Source organism: Rhinoraja longicauda, chromosome 1, assembly GCF_053455715.1.
Source record: "Rhinoraja longicauda isolate Sanriku21f chromosome 1, sRhiLon1.1, whole genome shotgun sequence".
Taxonomy (NCBI): Eukaryota; Metazoa; Chordata; class Chondrichthyes; order Rajiformes; family Arhynchobatidae; genus Rhinoraja; species Rhinoraja longicauda.
In genome coordinates this window covers 86,589,525-86,613,519 of record NC_135953.1, presented here as the reverse complement: position 1 = coordinate 86,613,519, position 23,995 = coordinate 86,589,525, and the positions used below count along the sequence as shown (strand labels likewise).

The 23,995-nt window shown below is 40.1% G+C and overlaps 1 protein-coding gene across 1 annotated transcript in view; it reads left to right on the top strand.

The window, feature by feature from the left end:
• The window catches only part of sdad1 (SDA1 domain containing 1), a 49,653-nt gene that overhangs the window by 2,616 nt on the left and 23,042 nt on the right, over positions 1-23,995 (top strand). The window contains exons 2-14 of the mRNA XM_078401812.1: positions 6,263-6,367; positions 6,600-6,698; positions 8,160-8,270; positions 8,361-8,432; positions 10,755-10,855; positions 12,490-12,547; positions 14,883-14,957; positions 15,816-15,917; positions 16,504-16,573; positions 18,320-18,423; positions 21,081-21,138; positions 21,222-21,280; positions 23,771-23,847. Of these exons, the coding sequence (XP_078257938.1) occupies positions 6,263-6,367; positions 6,600-6,698; positions 8,160-8,270; positions 8,361-8,432; positions 10,755-10,855; positions 12,490-12,547; positions 14,883-14,957; positions 15,816-15,917; positions 16,504-16,573; positions 18,320-18,423; positions 21,081-21,138; positions 21,222-21,280; positions 23,771-23,847 (1,091 nt within the window). The remainder of the gene's footprint in view (positions 1-6,262; positions 6,368-6,599; positions 6,699-8,159; positions 8,271-8,360; positions 8,433-10,754; positions 10,856-12,489; positions 12,548-14,882; positions 14,958-15,815; positions 15,918-16,503; positions 16,574-18,319; positions 18,424-21,080; positions 21,139-21,221; positions 21,281-23,770; positions 23,848-23,995) is intronic.

Sequence of the window (23,995 nt, the reverse complement as noted above, 5' to 3'; positions counted from 1 at the left end):
TCTGGAGAGAGAATGTTACAGTTACAGTTCCCGTTCCCTCCCACCCCAAAACATAACATACAACACTACATCATATTAACACTACAATTGAGACAAAAACAACAAAAAACACAAAAGACAGACGGACTGCATAACTCCTTTAACTTTGTCCCTCTCAGCTTGAGGCTATGCCCTCTAGTTTTTTATGTTTCCACCCTGGAAAAATGTTTCTGACTGTCAACCCTATCTCCACCTCTCATAATTTCATAAACCTCTAACAGGTCTCCCCACGGCCTCCAATGATCCAGGGAAAACAATCCAAGTTTAATATATATATTACAATATATAGATATTTAATATATATACATTTGGGAAAACAGATGGGATAAGGGCTCTTGATCCGTTACATTGATTAGATTAAAAATATGCCCTGAGCTGTGTATGATCTCACTCCCTTCTCCACTGGGTAAATGGTTTCAACAGTCGATTTGGACGTCATGGGCTGAAGAGTCTCTTTCTGTGGTGTTTGTCTCAATGACTGATATACCTGGAGGGTTACAGTCTATATTTCTGTAGTCTTTCCACTTCTTTGAATTTTAAATGATCTGTTCTGGTGATTTCTGGGAAGTCATGTCTCACAAATGTGATAGAGTATTTCACATAGAACTGAAAGTCCTGGAGTAATTAGCGGGTCAGGCAGCGTGTCTGAAGAACCTGGATAGATGATGTTTCAGGTTGTGACCCTTTTTCATACTGGAGTATTGCGTGCAGTTCTGGAATTATGTAACTAGGAAGGATGCAATTAAGCTAGAAATGATGCAGAAAAGATGGGACTCTTTGTGGTTTCAAGGACTTGAGTTGCAAGGAGGCTGGATAGGCTGGGACTTTTTCCCTTGGAATATAGGAGGCTGAGGGTGACCTTGTAGGGGTATACAAAATCACGAGGACATGGGTAAGATGAAAAGTCACAGACATTTTTCTCAGGGTGAGAGGGGGCTAGATTTAAGGGGCAGTGGTGAAGAGAGTTTGGAGCTTCAAATTTCAGGGCATTAATATCTCTGACCTGTCCTGGGCCCAGCACTTAGATGTAAGTAGATGAGGTTAGAGAAGGTGCATGTGAACCTCTGGGGGGCCAGGGCTGTTCTTTCTTGGAAGTTTAAAGAGAATATTCTGAATATTTGCTGATGTACTATAGAACGTATCCTGGCAGGTTGCATCATGGCCTGGAACAGCAGTTCCAGTGCACAGGAACACAAGGGGCTGCAGAGAGTGGTGAACTCGGCCCAGTCCATCATGGGCACACCCTCCTCTTGATCAAAAGCATCTACATGAGGAGCTGCACCAAAAAGCAGAGCAGATGGGAGTAAGGAAGCTTGGACAACGAGAGAAATTGAAGTTCTGGTCAGGAAGAAGAAAGAGACATGGGACAGGTATCAAGTGTAGCCCTGGAGGAGTTTCGGGAACTGAGGAGCATAGTTAAGAACAAATCAGTATTGAAAAAAGGGGGCAGGAAATAGTTCTGGCAGATAATATAAAGGGAAATCCAAGAGAATTTAATAAGCACATTGAGGGAGAGATGGTGACTAGCGAGAGAACAGGCCCCCTTAGAAAGCAAAGCGGACAATTCTGTGTGGAGCCGAATGAGATGGGAAGGTTCTTAATGAGTATTTCTCCTCTGTGTTCACAGCCGAGAAAGATGGGATCTGGAGACGGTTAATGGAAATGTCTTGAGAACAGTCAGTATTTTAGTCGTGGAGGTGCTGAATGTCTTAGGGTGTATGAAGGTGGATAAATCTCCCAGACCAGATCGAAAGCTTTTCACTATAGGTTTTCGCTTGTCACATGTGACAATAACTAAATTGATACCTCTGAGGACGCTGTGGGAAGTTAGAGAAGAAATTGCAGGCTCCCTGGCTGAGATATATGAATCATTATTAGATATGGGTGTGATGTCAGAAGACTGAAAGATGGCTAATATTGTGCCTCTATTTAAGAAAAGTTGCAAGGAAAAGCCTTGGAACTATAGATTAGTGATTCTAACGTCCATGGTAGGCAAGTTACTGGAGAGTATTCTGGGGTACAAGATATATATGTATTTGGATAGACCGGGGCTGATGAGGGATAGTCAGCATGTTTTTGTATGTTGGAGAATATCTCACAGATCTAATTGAGTTTTTTGAAGAAATAACTAAAGAGGTTGATGAGGGTGAAGCATAGACATTGTGTTATATGGACTTCAACAAGGCATTTGTTGATTTTCCACATGGTAGGCTGCTCCAGCAGGTTAGATCGCATGGAAGAGCTGGATATCAAGGCAGGGATAGATAGATTCTTGATTAGTATGGGTGTCATAGGTTATGGGAGAAGGCAGGAGAATGGGATTAGGAAGAAGAGATAGACCAGCCATGATTGAATGGCGGAGTGGACATGATGGGTCGAATGGCCTAATTCTACTTCTATTCCTCTTGACTTTATGAGCTAGCCGACTGGATAGACAATTGGCTTCATGGAAGGAAGGCTGGAGGCCTGTGGCTAGTGGTGTGCCTTGGGTAGCAGTGCTGGGTCTTTTGCTGTTTGTGGTTTATATCAATGATTTGTATGAGAATGTACAAGGCACGATTACCAGGATTGCAGATGGCACTAAAGTGGGTAGCATTGTAGACAGCGAAAATGTTTATCCCGAATTGCAGCAGGATCTTGATTGGTTGGGCAGTTGGGCTGAGGAATGGTTAATAGAGTTTAATACAGTGTGAGGTAGAAACATAGAAAAATAGGTGCAGGAGTAGGCCATTCGGCCCTTTGAGCCAGCACGGCCATTTAGTATGATCATGGCTGATCATCTAAAATCAGTACCCCGTTCCTGCTTTTTCCCCATATCCCTTGAATCCTTTAGCCCTAAGAGCTAAATCTAATTCTCTCTTGAAAACATCCAGTGAATTGGCCTCCACTGCTTTCTGTGGCAGAGAATTCCACAGATTCATAACTCTCTGGGTGAAAATTTTATTCCTCATCTCAGTCCTTATTCTTAAACTGTGATTCATGGTTCTGGACTCACCCAACATCGGGAACATTTTTCCTGCATCTAGCCTGTCCCATCCTTTAAGAATTTTATATGTTTCTATAAGATCCCCTCTCATCCTTCTAAATTCCAGTGTATATAAGCCCAGTCGCTCCATTCTTTCAACATATGACAGTCCCACCATCCCGGGAATTAACCTGGTGAACCTATGCTGCACTCCCTCGATAGCAAGAATGTCCTTCCTCAAATCTGGAGACCAAAACTGCACACAATACTCCAGGTGCGATTTAACCAGGGCCCTGTAAAACTGCAGTAGGACCTCCTCACTCCTAAACTCGCATCCTCTCGCCAACATGCCATCAGCTTACTTCACTTCCTGTTGTACCTGCATAGTACCTGCATGCTTACTTTCAGTGACTGATGCACAAGGACACCCAGGTCTTGTTGCACCTCCTCTTTTCCTAATCTGACACCGTTCAGATAATAATCTGCCTTCCTGTTCTTGCCGCCAAAGTGGATAACCTTAGATTTATCCGCATTATACTGCATCTGTCCAATCACCCAACCTATCCAAGTCACTCTGAAGTCTCATAGTATCCTCCTCGCAGCTCACATTGCCACCCAGCTTTGTGACATCCGCAAACTTGGAGATGTCACATTTAATTCCCTCATCTAAATCGTTAATATACATTGTAAATAACTGGAGTCCCAGCACTGAGCCGTGCGGAACCCCACTAGTCACTGCCCGCCATTCTGAAAAGGACCCGTTAATGCCTACGCTTTGCTTTCTGTCTGCCAACCAGTTCTCTATGCATGTCAATACCCTACCCCCCAATTCCATGTGCTTTAATTTTGCACACTAATCTCTTGTGTGGGACCTTGTCAGAAACTTTTTGAAAGTCTAGATACCACATCCACTAGCTCTCCCTTATCCATTTTACTTGTTACATCCTCAAAAGATTCCAGAAGATTAGTCAAGCATGATTTCCCCTTCATAAATCCATGCTGACTTTGACCGATCGTGTCACTGCTTTCCAAATGCGCTGCTATAACATCTTTAATAATCGACTCAAGCAACTTCCCCACTACCAATGTTAGGCTAACTGGTCTATAATTCCTGTTTTCTCTCTCCCTCCTTTCTGAATTACATTGGCTACCCTCCAGTCCACAGGAACTGATCCAGAGTCGAGAGAATATTGGAAAATGATCACCAATGCATCCATGATTTCTAGGGCCACCTCCTTGAATACTCCACCCCCCTCCCCACTGTTTAGTTTAAACCCACCTGTGTAGCACTAGCAAACCTGCCTGCCAGAATGTTGGTCGCCCTCCAATTAAGGTGCAACCTGTCCCTGCCCCCTGCACCAACTCCTCAGCCACACATTCAGATCCCCTATCTTGCTGTTCCTACCCTCACTACCACGAGGTACTGGAAGCAACCCAAAGATAACCACTCTAGAAGTCCTTCTTTTCAGCCTCCTACCTAGTTCTCTATGCTCACGTCGCAGAACCTCCTTCCTCTTCTTACCCATGTCATTTGTGCCTACATGCACAACTACCAGAGGAAGTATGGAGGCACATGGATAGATTAGGTTTAGAGGGATATGGGGCCAAATGCAGGCAGGTGGGACTAATGTAGATGGAGCGTGTTGGCTGGCATGGGGCAGAAGACTCCTCCCCCCCCCCATCTCCCCAAAGCCACCTACACCATAGCTCCAACTCTGCTTGAATGTACTTTTTCCACATACTGGCAGTTCTGCAATAACATATTTTCACACTATGAATTCGATATAATGCAAATGGTGCGTCAGGAGCACACTTATTTGCATGAACTGATTCTAATGTGATTTTGATCAGGAATAGGAGAACCACTTAAAAGTTACTTTGGATATTGACAAGCAGTAACAAGGCTGTGTTGGATTTTAACTGTACAGGGGAAAAACCTGTTTCTATGGAATCTCCCTGCGAGAACCAGACTCCTTTATCTCTTAAGAGCACAACTGCTCCTTTAACTATGGGTGGTTATTGAAATTGACATGCAATTGCTTGTATTGACCCTTGTGAAATAATACCCTTTTAAGCATTGTAAAATACAGCCTTTAGAGCTATAACAAAAATAAACTTATTTCTATTGAAACAATTTTTATTTTTGAAAATCGGGCAGGAAAAATAATTTTATTGTGAATTGAAATACCCTCGCCTCTAACTTACTTTTCCCTCATTTATACAATTGCGGCACGGTAGCGCAGCGGTAAAGTTGCTGCTTTACAGCGAATGCAGCGCCGGAAACTCAGGTTCGATCCTGACTACGGGTGCTGTACTGTAAGGAGTTTGTACATTCTCCCCGTGACCTGCGTGGGTTTTCTCCGAGATCTTCGGTTTCCTCCCACACTCCAAAGACGTACAGGTATGTAGGTTAATTTGACTGGGTAAATGTAAAAAATTGTCCCTAGTGTGTGTAGGATAGTGTTAATGTGCGGGGATCGTTGGGCGGCGCGGACTTGGTGGGCCGAAAAGGCCTGTTTCCGCGCTGTATATATATGATATGATATGATATGAATGCAATTTTCTATAACACGGGTTTCTTTGGGAAAATTACTATCACTTTACAGCAGAACTACCGGTACTTCGGTCCAAATCCATCTATGATCTCGCCTAGAAACATAGAAAATAGGTGCAGGAGTGGGCCATTCGGCCCTTCGAGCCTGCACCGCCATTCAATATGATCATGGCTGATCATCCAGCTCAGTAACCTGTACCTGCCTTCTCTCCATACCCCCTGATCCCTTTAGCAAAAAGGGCCACATCTAACTCCCTCTTAAATATAGCCAATGAACTGGCCTCAACTACCTTCTGTGGCAGAGAATTCCACAGACTCACCACTCTCTGTGTGAAGAAATGTTTTCTCATCTCGGTCCTAAAAGACTTCCCCCTTATCCTTAAGCTGTGACCCCTGGTTCTGGCCTACGACATTCAGCCTTACCACACTTTAACATCTGTACCTCTGGTCTCCTGTACATCTTCGATTTCCATCCCATCATTGTTTATATAGTGGCTTCAGGTGCAAAGGTCCAAAGAGCTAATTAAAAAAAAAAATGTTCTCCCTTTCTTGTTTTAAGAATCACCTTAAAATAAAATGGACCAGATTTTGGACCAGTTGACTTACAAAGCTTTCCCGTGTGTTCCTTGCACAGCATTTAATGCAAAACGTGTTTACTCATCATTTAATCTGCAATTATAAATCTTTTTTTTTCTCTCTTACAGTTTCTACAGCAGTATAACCACTACCTGTCCAATGTGCGTATTTTCAAACTACAGCCAGACAAACCTTGTAAAGAACTTTCTGATCTGGCGATGTTTCTTGCACAGGTAAATTTACTTTTGTAATTAACGTGTGGACTGACTGAAAACCATTTAGCTATCTTGTTCATGAAAATTGGCTGTTTACTTTCTATAATGTAATGTAGGATTAGGAAAATTGAACCCTACCCCAAGACTGGTCAAGGCAAGTTTGTGAAATTATAAAATTGTGGGAAAAATAATCATGTTACTTGTCATCAAAATCTAAGTGCCTAAATATAATCTTTTCACTTGATTCAAGGTTGCACATTGTTACCCTGAGGAGCTGTCTAACTTTGCCCAGGAATTGAAAGAGCTTCTTTTTTCTCACCACACAATTCTGAATTCAGATTTGCGGATGGTAAACTATTCTTAATTCTATTTATTGTTTTGTAGTAGAGATAAAAACATGTTTTCTTTTTATGTGATGAATAATTGGATACTCTTTGCTATGTGGCATCAAAGTAAGTTTCAATTTGTGAGATGTTTCATAACATTTCATTGGGTGTGGGGGGTTTGAAAGGGTTAAAAGAATTGCAGCATTTAATATTCATCATGAGGATATATATTTACACATTACATCTTGGTCCAATTAATTATTCAGGATTTAAAGTATTCTACTTTTAGTTTCTATTTAAAACTCTGGATAAAGAGAGAATGTAGATTGTTCTTGGGTCTGGCCAATTATTATAATTGTCCATGCTTAGTTTTTTGAAAAAAGCGGTTTTCCCAGGAATACATTGTCTAATTTTACAAATATTTTATATGATTATGTTAGAATTGTACGTAACTCGCATTGTTAATATTGGGATCTACTGGCCTACCTGGCTGCAGCAGTGGCTGATCTAATCTACTCTAGCTGCAGAGGTTTATGGCCACAATTTGTTACAAATTGTCCCGGGGAGTTGCACGCGCGGCGGGAGTGACCCGCCGACCAACCGGGGCGCATTCCGGTCGTCGTTCTGGTTGTTGGTGCCGCGGTTGTTCGGCCTGACTCGCCGCACAGGCCTCCCAGGGAACTGTGGAGAAGCCGGGCGACGAGACCTGTCTGGACCGAAGGAGCCCCCGCGGCGGCGGCGATGAGAGCCTCCGCGGTAGCTTGAGCCTTGACGGCAACGGAGCATCGGCGGCGGCAGCGGGAACCTCGGTGGTGGTGGTGGAGTGTGGGGAGAGGGTAGGGGAAGACGATGGGGAACCGGTGTGGGGGGACCGCCTTGAGGGACGGTGGGAGAACAAAGGGGGGCCCGGTCTGGGGGATGGGGGACACTCTAGTTTAGAATCCTCTGCTCAGGGGGATAAGTCTGCGTCCGTTTGTTTGTTTGTTTGTTCCGGTGAAGGCGCTGTGCACACGGCAACCAGCCAACAGTCGCTTGCCCTTTTCTTTTTTTTTCTTTTTTAATTTCAAGTTTTTGTGTACCTTGTGTGTTGTGACTGTCGGCAGACCAATTTAGTTTATCATGTGAATAAAGTTTATCGTATTGTACCGTACACCAGAGGGAACAAGTTAAACTTTAAAAGCAGAGCAAAGCAGATAATAACAACCAAAACCGTGTTAAAATTACACCAAATTCCAGCTGAAGTTGAATTTACTTTTCATTGTCTTTCAACCAGCTGGAATGGAGAGATGCTGCAAAGCCATGTTTCTCTTTCAATTGGGTCACTGAGTGAAATGTTCCTGGAACTTGGATATCTGCCCACTTTCTTAGTTGATGACAATGTAGAATGAACCTATGGAAAAAGGTCCTAAATTAGCATTTATTATTGTGCGATGCATTTGACGTCCGTGCATTAATTTTTTTTATTTCCCCTACTTTTCATTTAGACATTTTGTAAAGCTTTGATTTTACTCAGAAATAAGAACCTCCTGAATCCTACAAGTTTGCTGGAATTATTCTTTGAGCTCTTGAGGTGTCAAGACAAACTCTTGCGTAAGGTATGCTCGTTCTATGCTGTTTCAATACCACATAAGTGCAGATGACTTGGTCAACTTGAACTCTAAGACCCTCTTTTTATATATTATCAGACCCTATACTTGCATATTGTGACTGACATTAAGAATATCAACGCCAAACACAAAAACAACAAAGTGAACACGGTAAGTAACTCAAATAAATACCTAAGTGTGCAGCAGCACTCATCACTAACTCGGTGTGCAGCAGCACGACCTTCTGAGTTTTCAGTTTGTATAGGACAAGAGAACTTTTTTGTCGCATGTTTCTTATATTGCGGTGTGTAATAGTGATGTTTTGGAGGTGAATTTGAGTTATAAAATCTTCAAAATAAACTTAACAGAAGGTCAGCAGGCTCTGTGGAAGTATTATGCAAGATGGTGGTGCTGTAGTTTGTCAGTAACATGAAGAATGAGCCAAATGTACTTCATCTATGATGGGATCTCTCATCTCTGAATGGTATCCAGTGTAATGTGCTTATATGTATTAAATATGTAATTAAATACATGTGTTCCTGAAGACGATTGAATCGATTTGATAGAATCAAATTATTTTAACTTTCAAAATTTAAAAAAAATCTAAAATATATATAAAGGTTATATTTTTCAAAGCAAAGCATCCATGAAAAAAAATTGAGATATATTCAGCGGCAATTATCACAACTGAAATTTACCTATCAGAATTACTAATGCCTTTTACTGAAATTTGCAACAGCAATTAGCTATAAAAATTTGCAGATTGCCTGAAAGAGGCTAGCAAATTTTATAGTTAAAAAGTTTTTTTGAGGCCTTTGCAACCATTGATACATACTGAATGTTTCTATGAGCTTTGCATCATAGGTAATTCTTGGACAATGATCTTGGTCCTGGTAACTACTTGATCAGAAGACTGCTTTGGAATACCAGGTGCTGTAGGCTTAACCGGGAATGTAAATGGGCAGCAGCAGGTTCAAGTTGCTACTGTAGTTTCAGGATAGATTTAGCTAATTCTGACAGATAAATTAGTTATACTGCAAACTTCATGATTCTTGGACAAGTTTTGCATTAGAAATATATAATTTGAATGCTTTGTTTTTTTATAACTTTTGCATCGTGAATATAAAAGTGATTTAATTGATTCAACTAATAGACTATGGAGATGTGTCAAAATGTTGACAAATCATAAATAACACGTTTTCATTTGTATGTAGGTGTGGGGCTGAGCAAAATAGAGGGCTAATTCATAAGGTGTTAATGCACAATGGAGTAAAACTGCTTATGCAATATTCCCATATTATCTCATAATATGCTTGTCATTTGAAATCATACAGAAACAGGTGTTTCCAAACTGGAAGCAAAGGGTTTGAATATAGTAATTCTCCTTTCAGGAACCACAAGAATATTCAGTTCCCCAAGCCAAGGATGAATGGTCCTCCGTTTAATCCAATTTACACAATTCTGCCTGTTGATATTCCACAGCCTCCCAAAAGAAATTACCTGTGGTGGAAATGTTCAAAAAAAATTGTTTGTTTAGCCAGCAGCCTCAGTAAATACGCATCAGGTTAACATTTGGCTGTTGCTCTTTGCAGTAGTACTTGCTCCTTGGGTTGCACCTGCCGTACAGTGGTTTCCCAAGACTGGTATCTGCCAGCCAACCTCAGACTGTCTCACCAAGAAAACGTAGAAACAAGACAGAAATGTACAGAATAGAGGAGGAGGAGGTGAAAAGAATCATAAATGGATGAGACACAGTTGATGTGGGCCAAAGTTCCAATAAATACAGGTTAGATTAAGAGTGAAGCTGCAATTTAATCAGGAATGGTTTTAATCTAAATTTGCATCTGCACTGATTTTGTTTCCTGGAATGGCTTTTGCCACCTCGGACGGCAACATTCCCTAAATTTGCTTTTTGCTTGCTCTTTTCGACCAAAACTGGTGGCAGTGGACGAGGAAGCAGCTCTCAGTTGCTCTGCACATGTGCGTCAACGTTTCAATGCCACTGGCTTCATAGACATGTTGGCAACCTAGGAATGTCTGTAGCCAAAGCAAAAGTTATGCAATTTTTCTACATTTGCAATGGAGCAAAAATTAAATTATATTTTGACTGCAATGAAGATGTGACCTTTACTTAGAGAGCCATTTTTTTCCCCTTGCATATGCCGAGGACTTTGACAGAATCTAATTTGGTTCTGAACTTCAGCTTCCAACCAATAACATCATCTTTTTTGGTTTTATAATACCAGACTAGTTCTGGTGCTGGCTAGTAGGTTTGACATGTATTAATGCCATGGAGGGCCACACAAAAAAAGTCCATTGGTGGCAGCAAAAGATGGTGTAACAGATGGTTTTATTCCCTGTCGTAAAATGTACGAGTACTTTGATTAAAGTAACAACAATGTGGACTGTTCTTTGTAAAACAAAGTGATAAAATAATGAATTAAAAATAATATTATTTGTGGGAGTATGTGACTTGTGTTTGCATGTTGTCAGGTTTTACAAAATTTTATGTACACGATGTTGAGGGACAGCAACCCTATTGCAGCAAAGATGTCCCTTGATGTGATGATAGAACTGTACAAAAGAAACATCTGGTACGTTTGGATATTATTGTTTGAGAACTTACCAATTAAGTTACTTAAAGCAATTTTAGTGATTTAAAATATCTATTAAATCATTTAATGAATTTCTTGAATTACTACTATTTGAACAGACACTATTTAGTGTTTTGCAACAACTGGTCATTTGGAAAGATTTAGAATTAGACAATAGGTGCAGGAGGAGGCCATTCGACCCTTTGAGCCAGCACCGCCATTCAATGTGATTATGGCTGATCATTCTCAATCAGTACCCCGTTCCTGCCTTCTCCCCATACCCCCTGACTCCGCTATCTTTAAGAGCTCTATCCAGCTCTCTCTTGAATGCATTCAGAGAATTGGCCTCCACTGCCTTCTGAGGCAGAGAATTCCACAGATTCACAACTGAGTGAAAATGTTTTTCCTCATCTCAGTTCTAAATGGCCTACCCCTTATTCTTAAACTGTGGCCCCTTGTTCTGGACTCCCCCAACATTGGGAACATGTTTCCTGCCTCTAAAGTGTCCAACCCCTTAATAATCTTATACGTTTCGATAAGATCTCCTCTCATCCATCTAAATTCCAGTGTATACAAGCCTAGTCGCTCCAGTCTTTCAACATATGATAGTCCCGCCATTCCGGGAATTAACCTAGTAAACCTACGCTGCACGCCCTCAATAGCAAGAATATCCTTCCTCAAATTTGGAGACCAAAACAGCACACAGTACTCCAGGTGCGGTCTCACTAGGGCCCTGTACAACTGCAGAAGGATTCTCAGAAGCTCAAAGTTTGGTACTGGGCCGTTTGGTGATTAAACTTCGAAGGAGTTTTCTAAGATGTTCTGATCTCGGTCTATGCAGAGGGGGATTAATTTCATGTTGTGGTTAAAGGAAACAAGTGGGCAAAATAAATATATTAAGAGATGATGTACACCCTATTAGATGATGCTAATAGGCTATTAGCAATTTTGAAAATGGATAAAATACCAGGCCCAGTTGAAACATGTGCCGGGTTATTAAAGAACCAAGAAAGAAAGTTATCGAGGCACTATATTACAATTTTACAATATGTTACAGCTACAATTGTGATGCCAATTATACTAGTATTAGAACAAGTAGAAAGGATAAAGAAACAATTGCAGACCAGTTGATTAACTGCAGTGATGGGCAAATTATTGGAATATGTTTCAAGGGAGAGTGAAAGCCTTCATTTAGAAATGTAAGTAGTTTTCCTAGTACTGAAAAACTTTGGCACATGTAATCAGGAGTCAAGAGTGGTGCGTTTCTTGTCTGTAGTAGTAGAAAGCTACAGTTGCTTAGATGTTCTAATGTCCCATCAAATGTAAAATTGAAATTATATGTTGCAATTCTGAAATAAAAACAAAATGCTGAAAATGCTCAGATCACGCAGCTTTTGTGGAAAATAAACATTAATATTTCAGCTTGACCGGCCCAATGTCTCTCGAATGTTGCTTTTTTATTCTCATTCCCCATGTTTGAATCGGCTGCTGATGCTGATTGTCAGGTACCAGTATGAAATGCACTCTTTCATGGGTGGTTCAAGTTTCCTTTGCACACGAATTTGTTGGGTGTCAAAGAAAGGTCCAGAGGAAGGGGAATCATTACTGAAGCAAAGATTTTGATTTACTTGCAGGAATGATGCTAAAACTGTGAATGTCATTACCACAGCCTGCTTCTCAAAAGTGGCCAAGGTAAGAAGTGACTGGCAATTGTACTAAGACAGGATGTTCTTCCAGTGAGCAAAGTTGCAAAAATAGACCCGTGTATTTGAATTTTTTTAGATTATGTAGAGACGATGCAAAAAAAAGTTTTTTAAAAACGAATTTGATTGAATAAGATTGCACATGAATTTGAAAAAATATGATTACAGTTCTCTAGAACATAAATTAATACACAATTGAGTAAATGTTCGATTAAGTAAGCAAGGAGGCAAACAGTTGCTTTAAGCATTAACTTCACAAATACATCTGGGGTAAGTCTACACATTTTAAAATTAATTTAGACTGGGACTGAGATTGAATTTGGGTAATATATTTAAATTTAACGTTTCTTTATTTAGAAGTAATATTTGCTAGAGAGTTCAGCCTGCGGATAACTCTGGGACTGGGAACATGATAGAACAAGCAGTGGGAATAAACAGCAGAGCCTGCTGCACAAATTTAATCTTAGTCGAATGGAACTAAATTAACCTTTTTGATTAAGAAAGGTTTAAGAAATTGAGGCCACAATAATTTCCTGCCAATTTATTTTTAATTCCTGGGACTATGGGAAATTTAACCAGTCTTTGTCTCTGAATTAGGAGTGGGCAGACCAGAGTCATGAAGACTTGTTCTTTTGTGCTTGCATCTGCTCTAAAAGCTTTGTAACCATTAAGATTGACAAACAGAGGAAATATATATATATATAATATATATAATGCTAAAGGTAACTTCCGAATGTTTCTTGTAGTAATTTTCAATGAAGATAAATTGGATAAAGAGATGAGTCTGGTCTTCAAGGTAGACTGCAACAGCACCACCTTGGCTTGTAATTATTGTGCTGCGATCAATCGCATCAATTACTTGTGGTTGGGAGTTAATCGAATTATGGAAATGGACATGTAAACATTTTGGGGGGAAATAATAGAATGCTGAATAAGCCTTGTTTTCAGAAAATGCTTCAGAGTGTTAAATCCCTGTTTTATTTTCACCACAATCCCAGCTTTGAAGCCATGCTGATCGGCAGACGTGGCTCCCAGTCATGAGGGGAACACTGTGGAGTAAAGCCCAGGTGCTACCAGGGTGTCTGCAGCGCCCAGTGTAGGTTGGGCTCTAGTCCCAGGGCGATGCCAGGGAGGTTTAGGAGCTTGGGCATTGACATGGGCAGAAAGTATTTTACATCAAAACTGTCCTCGCCTTGTGTGAGCAACAGTGTTTATTGAGATATAAGGAAACTGCCCAGCCGGGCTTATTTGATACTATTTGTTACTTAAATAGCCTGATTGCATTTATGAAGCCTCCTGTTAAACTCTACAATAGGTAGTTTGGTTAGCTCTGATGTTTCTATGCTGTGAAAATCCTATTTATTCACACCATGGGAGTGCCTTCAGCACATGAAGTGTAGGTAGTTAGGGAGATGAGACCACCCACCTTCTCAAGAGCAGTGAAGGATGGGAATAACCTTGCTTTCAGGGGAAATGCTCAATAACTGAATGCTAACTGCATGTTTCAGTGTAACAACACTGCTACTTTCTATGTTTCATAAACTCCCCAGAAAATTCAATTTTCCATCACTTGATCCGCAGTCTAACAGTCAAGTACACATCAGGCACTTACTAAATGTGGAGAGTTTCTGCCTCAACCATTTTTCCAAGTACTGAGTTCCTCAGCCTTCTAGGAGAACTTTTTCTATTTGTCTCCTCTCAAACTTCTGCTAATTGCTTCAAATCTTTCTCACTCCCCCCCAACCTTCCAAAGCCTATCTAATCTTTCACTCTAGCTAAACATTTCCCACTGCCTGCAACATCCATGGAAATCTCCTCCTACAGTTGCATCTTTCCTGTGGTGTGGCTAGAATTGTATGCAATTCTGTTTTATTTTGTAATCCTCTCATCACTTGAAAAAGCAGAAATAGAAGATGTAAGCAGAAGAGGTTAATGGGCAAGATAACACATTTGTTAATTGTCATGTGTTTGCTTCTCCTAATGTGACTAATGTGTAAATTTTGGAGTTTTCTAGCCTTTTGGAATGGTTTCTTATCTCAGTATGTTTCTATTGAATTCATTTCTTTCCAGCTGGAACTAAATCTGTAGCTGCACTAACTTTAATTCTCTTCATCTGCATTGTGCCATTTTCCAGCCACTAATCATCTCTGATGAATGTATTTTAGTATCGGATATCTGTGTGTTCTAGCCTTTTGAGCAATGACTGTTACTCCAGAAATATTGTTTCCAAATAACCAACTGTATTTAATGTATAAATTATAAACTTTGAGGTTTGAATTTCATTTGGCGGCCACCACAACTTCTTTTTGTTGCTGAATTTTCAGATTTTGGTTGGAGCCTTGAAGTTTTTTCTGGGTAAAGACATCGATGAGCAAAATGACAGCGATTTGGATTCTGAGGTAGATCTGAAATTTAATTCTTGAAACACTTTAGGGAAGATATTTATGAACGGTTGGAGATAACTACATTCTGCTGTGAAACCACTTCTGCTAGATGGGTATCAGTAAGTGGTTATGGGTCGTGTGGTCTGGAGTCCTCAGCTGGAGCCATTAACAAAATATGAACGGTTGCTGGTAATTCAAAAGACCAAACTATAATAAGTAGTGGAAGTTGAGGGTACTGTGAGACATTAAAACTAACAGCTCGGGAGGATGAAGCCATTAATCAGAAAACTGTTGTCATAACAAGAAATGCAAAATGAAGAAATTGTGAAATAATGGTACATCCTTATAAAAACACTGCCGTACTAAGCTTATAAAAGTTTAGTCTCCACGCTTTAGAAGAGAAGCTGAGCTGCCTTGTGTGAGGAAATGCAAATGAGAACATGCTTTTAAAATTTGGTACAGCCAGGTTTGGAACAGGAGAAATTAAGAGCAATTTGATACTTGGTTGCATAGTCATTGGCTTAATAGGAGAACAGTGTTGCAAGATTGGGTGTATAAATAATTAAATGAAAGAGACTTGGGTCAGAGCACAGGAGTATTGAGATGCACTTGTTATCGAAGCAGAAGCCATGCCATTTTTCAAGAACAGATGATGGAAAGGGATACTGCCATTGTATTGTTTAGGATAAACAGCCTGTTTCATATTTTTTATGATCATGGGGATGAGCTAAATTGAAGACATGCAACATTTGCCTTCCAACACTGAGATTGTAAAAGGGATGTGTGTGATACTGTGGAAGTTTGGAGTGGGAGCCTCGATGTTGACAATTTATTTTTTGCTTAAAAAAATTATTATTGCCATTTTCCCTTAAGGATGAAGGACCCACAGTGCGAGATCTAACCACAAAGTTTGCAACCGGAAAGAAATCATCAAAAAACAGAAAGAAACTGGAAAAGGCTTTGAAAGTGCTAAAAGTAAGCAATTATTCTTCGGGAGTGATGTTTTTTTTGAGGTGCTGACAGTATGGACATTAGTAATGGAGACATTACTCATGTTCTCAAAACATGTGGTTTTGAGAATCCGAGGCAGTTTGATGTGACCCATCGTGACACAGGCATTCTGGATGGAACTGGCTTCATACCTGATAACTCTTTAGCCTCCCACATGCTATTCCCAAACAAAATAAAACTAGTTGTGCCTTTCACCTCTGCTACCTGGATTTGGTTTGATTAGTTCATTCTGAATTGACAGTCGTACAGAGAAGTCTCAATGATGTCAAAGTTTTGAAATGTTCTTCTAAATTTGGGGGTGGGAATCTAGTTAAGAGAGGAATAATTGCATCATATTGACATAGGATTATCAATGGAAAACATTAGTGTTCCTCATCAAAGTTCAAAAGGGAGGAGAGGAGAAACATTTGAAGAACAATAAGCAACTCAAATGCATCAAATCTTTGACTGGATTTATTTTAAAGGCCAATTACATTGATGTGAGCTTGGCAATAAATGAACATTTCATGATTTTAGCTGTAATCACTTTATATGCTTTTTTTATTTGCAGAAACATAAAAAGAAGAAAAAGCCAGAAGTATTTAATTTTTCAGCTATTCACCTCATTCATGACCCACAAGGTAAGAAATTAGTCTGCGTTTAGTTTATCATATCATATCATATCATATATATACAGCCGGAAACAGGCCTTTTCGGCCCTCCAAGTCCGTGCCGCCCAGTGATCCCCGTACATTAACACTATCCTACACCCACTAGGGACAATTTTTACATTTACCCAGTCAATTAACCTACATACCTGTACGTCTTTGGAGTGTGGGAGGAAACCGAAGATCTCGGAGAAAACCCACGCAGGTCACGGGGAGAACGTACAAACTCCTTACAGTGCAGCACCCGTAGTCAGGATTGAACCTGAGTCTCCGGCGCTGCATTCGCTGTAAAGCAGCAACTCTACCGCTGCGCTACCGTACCGCCCTAAACTGTGAAGAAGTTAGATATAAGGTGTTCACTTGCAGTCAGGCCTCCTTTACCAACATGCACAGTCATCTACATATGAGGTAGTCAATTTTAGAAGTAATAAAAAGCAAATTGGTGCCAACATATTTGTTGCTTTAACATAAAATGAGAAGGCTGCATACTTAGGATTGACTTTCAGAAATTGCAATTCTCGGGTAATTACATTTTTTGGATATTTGATTCGCCCCATCTGTGGCTCCAATTTGAGACTTTCCTATGTCAGAAATTACGTCAGAATTTAGTTCGGTCAAAGTATTGCTGATGATGTTCCTTGGTGTAGAAAGGGAGCAAGACTTCTGTAATACTGGCATTCTCCACCCGGCTCCACATTATGGAGGAGTTGCATTCCCAGGGAACTGTTTGAATTGTGTAATGGGAAACCCTATTTTTATCTCTATATGTGTTATAAGTGGAGTTACATTCATATGGGATGTTTTTGTCTCAGTGGTAATGATTTCTGTAGCTGTTGGTTTATGGTGAGGAGCCCCTTAATAGATTGCTTTAGCTAGACAAAAATTGCTGGAGTAACTCATCTCTGGGGGGGGGGGGGAAGACATGTGATGGGTGGGGGAGGGGGGAGGGAGGGAGGTGGGAATGGAGAGGAGGGGAGGGAGGAGGGGGGGAAGCGGAGAGGAGGGAGGGGGTGAAGGGAGGGGGGAGTGGGGGGTGTGTTAGTAGAAGTTACTTAAAATTAGAGAATTCAACATTCATAGCAGTGGGTTAAATGCTCCCCAAGCGAAATATGAGATTGCCATGTCAGTTTTCAAAGCAATTCTCTCAAGTGGCCAAGACCTCCATTTTGAGACCCTAGTAACTGCAGACTGGAAGGTAAAGGTGAGACAGATAAGGAGGGAGATTGAAAAAATGACAAATGGATCTGGAAGGGAAGGTTGGCAGGGGAAGGAGCAGTCATTACCTTCCAACCTTCAGTCTGAATGGGGATGTACACTTTTAAATGCATATCAAGTAGAGGTAAAATAGTTTAATTATACAACTCACAACAATAAACAGTAAATAATATGGAAAACCTGGAGGGGGAAGGTGGATAAAACTGCCAGATAGCAAAGGAACCTTCAGTGTAAAGAAAAGGCCTTATTATCTACACATGTCAAAAATGCGAGCTTAAAAAACCCCATTTGCTGTTTCTTTTGCATTCTGCGTTTATATTTAAATTCTAACCCACGTAAATTGCATAAGAGCGAATTTCAGTAACCTGAACAGCCGTACGGTGGGAGGCACCTATGTTGTAGGTTGCTCCACGTGCTGCGATATATTTTGTGAAAAATATCATCTATTCATGGGTAGTTTACTAGAATAAATTTCCAGTAGATCACAATTCCTTTTTATTGCAGGCTTTGCAGAGAAACTTTTCAAAGAGTTGGAAGGTTCTAAGGAAAGATTTGAAGTAAAGATGATGATGATGGATCTAATCTCAAGGTTGATTGGAATTCATGAGGTGAGTTTTTAATCTAACTTCAGCAAAACGTTGTTTTAAAAAAAAATCTTTGGAAATGCATTGCAGAGTCATTTGTATATTTTTACATGTAGAATCAACATTCAACAGCAGCAATGATTTTGGCTCGGCTAGAAATTGAAGATCTCTGTCATGGTTGCTTAGTTGCACGTCTATGCAAATACAAGTCAATAGACAATAGGTGCAGGAGGAGGCCATTCGGCCCTTCGAGCCAGCACCGCCATTCAATGTGATCATGGCTGATCATTTTCAATCAGTACCCCGTTCCTGCCTTCTCCCCATACCCCCTGACTCCGCTATCCTTAAGAGCTCTATCAAGCTCTCTCTTGAATGCATTCAGAGAATTGGCCTCCACTGCCTTCTGAAGTCACAAATTGCTCCATTCCAGGATTAGATGGTATGATTTCAGGATGTATTGTGAAGTACTGAGGGTGAACACCATTGTTGAACATGCCCTCTTTTGAAATTGAGATGTCCAATAGGTATGGTCAGTGAGTGGGCCAGAACTGGAGGAGTACAGAGAACTTGCAGAGTTGTAGAATAGTACACTTGGAGAAGTTGAGAGATGTGGGAGGACAAACCATTTGTTCATGAACAATCATGTTCCTAACCAACCATCGAATCATTGATAACATGCACGAGGCTCTGTAAAAGTTCAAGTTTGCAATGGGGCTCTAAGGATCAGTGATTAAAATCCATCTTTGCTGAGAGTGAAAATTTAAAGAAAGCTAGTAGCTAAATTTAGTTGATCCAGAACTTTCCATGTATTCTTAGGCAGTCTTTCAGGATTGAGGACCATTTACTTCTGAGAGTTCTAAGGTGACTGAAAATTATGTGGAACTTACCAAATGTTAGTATGTGGAACAGGAGAGGCAGTTGGATAATTTGAGAGGTAGGGTACCCCGCCTGCCATTTACACTGAGCTTTTGTGTGTCCCTCCCATCACATGGTTTTGAGGCTCTCATGATGTAATATGCTCCTCCAAGAGTAGGTGGTGCTGTTGCAGTTTTTTTAGAATAATGTTTGAAAGTATCATTTTGTATATGCACCCAGTAATTTGGATGAGAATTAGCCTAGTCAACTGTTGAGCAAACAAAGCCTATTTTGTAGGTGCAATTAAACTTGATTTATATACATTTTGTAAACTCATTCAGATTTAATTGTTCACTATGTATTTTACAATAAGCTAATTTAACAAAATAAATTGTGTGCTTTAATGTTCAAGCAATACTTTTTACATTTTCATTTTGCTGTAACATTGTTGTTCCCGCCATAGCACCTCAAATAACAGTTTAATATTTCAGAGTAATCTTAGTAAAACAATTTTGCATTATTGATAGTCTTGGTTATTTTATGATAATTTTAGATATATAACGGAACTGTCAATTTCCTGAAATTCCAGTCATGAAATAATTACTTCATAATTTAACATTGAAGTTTGATTAAAAACCTGTGGGTTATATAATATGTTACACAGAAATGTGATAATTGTGCTGGTGTTGTTTCTTTTTTTTCTCCAGTTTTGCATTCATTTGTTTAAGGCAGCACCCGTGGCACTTTTAGACCAAGAGGAGTAATCCATCATTATTCCTGCGGTGCTGCTGGATGCAAAATATTGGCAGCAGTACCTTGTGGGAAGCATCACTACTGATTCTTGTCCTTTTTATCACCCTGTGTCCTTCCCTATTAATTAGTTGCACGATACCCACCATGGTTAAGGCCAGTTAATTTTGCATAGAAGAAAGACTGACTTCTTGACGCTTATCTTTAGGGCTGTAAATTCTGTTTGATGCATTTCTCATTCAACCATTGGATATTTCTTCAACATACAAATAATTATTCTACAACTAATGTCTTAAAATATGTGAGTAGTCATACTGCTGATTTACAAAATAAAACTGTCAGTATTACTTACGAAGCAGGTTAATCAACAATTTCTGAAATTTAAATTAACGTTTTGTTTTTGGGTCTCAATTACAATTCAGAGAATTAACTTGTTAGTCACAAATCTCCAACAAATGGTGAAAAAATATAATACATGGGCGGCATGGTGGCGCAGCGGTTAGAGGTACTGCCCTACAGTGCCAGAGACCCGGGCTCAACCCTGACAACGGAGTTTGTATGTTCTCATAACCTGCACGGGTTTTCACCGAAATCTTCGGTTTCCTCCCACACTCCAAAGACGCACAGGTTTGTAGGTTAATTGGCTTGATGCTGGCTCATCACCCAAAACATGAACCATCCCTCTGTCTCGCCAGTCTTGCTTTATCCACTGAGTTCCCGCAGCAGTTTCTTTCTTACTCTAGATTCCATCGTCTGCAATCTCATGTCTCACGTGCTGCAAATGGTCACATATTTGCCCCCAAAATAGACAATAGGTGCAGGAGTAGGCCATTCGGCCCTTCGAAAAGGAGAGTAGCTACATCATAATAATCCTTTAGTAATCTCTATAGTCTGAAAATTTGGTTGTAAAGACATTGCCACTGATTGAAATATTTAAGGCCGGTTACGTTTACCAAGATCAAGTTTTGATAATGATTTTGCTCAAGATGATGGAAGCAATGTGGAAGAACCTGAAAATGCATTAAGAATTGTCTTGTACCATGATATGTTACTTGTTTTTTCTTTTTCCTAAACAGCTATTCCTCTTTAACTACTACCCGTTCATACAACGCTTCCTCCAGCCACATCAAAGAGGTGAGACTTTCTCTGATATTAACTGTGTGAAATTGTACCTTTTAATGCATTTACTTGTAGTTCTTCACTGTTCCCCTTTTTAGAAGTGACCAAGATTCTTCTCTACGCTGCACAGGCCACCCATCTGTTGGTTCCTCCAGAGGTAAAGATGAATTACCTTATGACTTCGCTCCTTAGATGTTTTAATAAAACATTTTGCTATAATTTTCACATTCTGAATTAAAGACATTTTGGATGTTTTTGTAGATATAACATAGAAAATTTTCTGAGCAATATTTGTTTTTATCTTAAACAGACAGGGTGCTTTTTTTATTTAATGGTTTTTATTGTGGGTAGGGAATATACTTGAGCAATAGCACAGCGACACAACGGTAGAGTTATTGCTTTACAGCACCAGAGACCTGGGTTCAATCCTGACTACGAGTGCTGTTTGTGCGGAGTTTGTATGTTCTCCCCGTGACTGCATAGGATTTCTCCGGGTGCTCCGGTTTCTTCCCACACTCCAAAGACGTACAGGTTTGTAGGTTAATTGGCTTCAGTAAAATTGTAAATTGTCCCTAGTGTGGAGGATAGTGCTGGTGTACAGGTGATTGCTGGTCGGCGGAGGCTCGGTGGGCCGAAGGGCCTGTTTCTGCTCTGTATCTCTGAGGTGTGAAGTCAATAACCTTTTTCTCTGCAGCATTTGCTCCAGAGTCAGATTAAGATTGATTCTCTTGAAATAAAAGAGTAAATATAAAACAGGAGACATTGGCTCAGGAAAAAGTATCTCCCACTGATGCCATACTCGATTAAACGCTGCTTTGATGTCACGGGCAGTTACTCTCATGGAAGTTCCTGAGGAATCTGATCCTCCCAACGTTCAGTTCAGTTAATTTCATATAAAAAGTTCTCGTTTCCCTCTTGTTCTTAAAATTATTTAAACTGTGACTTCCAGGTTATTGATCTACTTCCATACTATGCATCTTTAGATCTCTCTTTATTCTTCTCCTTGCTTCCTTTATTTTGAGAAAAATACGTTCAACTCCATCTGAAGCCTGGGACGGTTAAAAAGACGTTATCATGACTTCATTGTTTTTGTATTCAGAACTCCTATCTACAAAGCTAAGATTCCTTTATGGTATGACAATCTCCTTTCAACTTGCCATGCCTCCTTCAAAGATACGATCTCTTTTATCCTTCTCAAAACAGTGCCACTTTGATTTAGCTGATTCTCCCAAGTTAATTCCCTCAAAATGCACCACACCAGATAAGTTGTAATTAAATAGCATCTACATTGTGTTCATCCATTTCCCCCTCTATCTGTCCTAACTGTGGGTCTGCAGCCATCATGTTTTCAATTTCAACTGCTCAAAGTATTTGTGTCATCTGGAAACTCGGTACTGTCTCTTCGCCCTGCCCCAAAGGAGAAAAGATTTGCAATTATACATCGCTATTCATGACTTCAGGCTTTTCAAATGACTTTGCAACCAGTGAAATACTTTTCGTGCAGTCTTTGTTACATCATTAGAAGCAGAGCCTGTAGTAAACACCCGCCCATGGCAATATAGTATTGACCAGATAATCTCTTTTTAATGGTGTTGATTGGGTGATAAACATTGGACAGGCCACAGACCAGGAACTCGTGTTCTTTTTCAAAATAGTGTGGCGACATCTTTGCATCTCGCATACGAATGTAGATTGACTGCGGTTATGGTACATCTCATCTGAAAGATGACAATGCATCACCCCCTGACTTGTTCACTGGAGCGTCAGCTTAGATGCTTGTGCTGTTCTGTAGAGGTTGATTTAGGTGCACAACCTACTGACTTGGGTATCAACTCAGCCCCAACTTGAAGGGTCTAAGTCAGTTATTGCTAAGTCAGCTATAATGAAAACGAGTGTCTTGATTTTAATTCCTGGGAATGTCTACTGTGTGTTTCTCTCTGATCGAAATAACATCTATTCACTTTTATTCTCTGCTTCCTGCTGTCCAATTGCATCCCTGGTTACCACCCCCCCTTTAATGCTGTGTGCTTCCCTTTTGGCAATATATGACCTGAAGCGAATTTTTAAAGATTTTTTTTGAAGACCATAACTGCCCCTTTTTTCTCATTCAAAATAATTTTACTTTGTCAGTTTAGTCGGACCTGATTTGGTCTGACAAGCTGTGTTGCCTATCCTTTTATTAATTGAAACACAAAAAAATTGCCATTGCTGAAAATGTGAAATAAAGAGAAAATGTTGCCGATGCTTTTGTGTGTCAGAAGATGAGTCGCTTGCTGCAGGATACCTGGCTTCTGACATGCACTTGTAGCCACGGTGTGTTCGTGGCTGGTCCAGCAGAGGTTTCTGGTCAATGGTGATATGCTAGGATGTTGACAGCACAGGATGTGGCGATGGTAATGTCGATGAATGTCAAGAGCTGATGGCTAGGCCGTCTGGTTGAGGCTGGTCATTGGTTGCTGTGAATGTTACCACTTATCAAACCATGTCTGTTTTTATTAAGCTCTCCTTATTCAAGTGACAGTGGTCTCTGGTAGTCAGCACACCCAGCTCTGATTGATGGAGGATATACATCATCAAATCAGTATTTTTCAGCATTCCTGTAATCAATAATGTTGTCAAAAATCTATTGTTTGCCTTTTTTTTCTAGATTGTCCAAACATTAGTGATGACAATAGCAAACAACTTTGTCACAGACAGAAATTCCGGTGAAGTTATGACTGTTGGGTAAGTATAGGTAACGTTAAATGATTCATTCTTCATGTAAGTATAGTGCCCTCCATAATGTTTGGAACAAAGACTCATCATTTATTTATTTGCCTCTGTACTCCACAATTTGAGATTAGTAATAGAAAAAAATCACATGTGGTTAAAG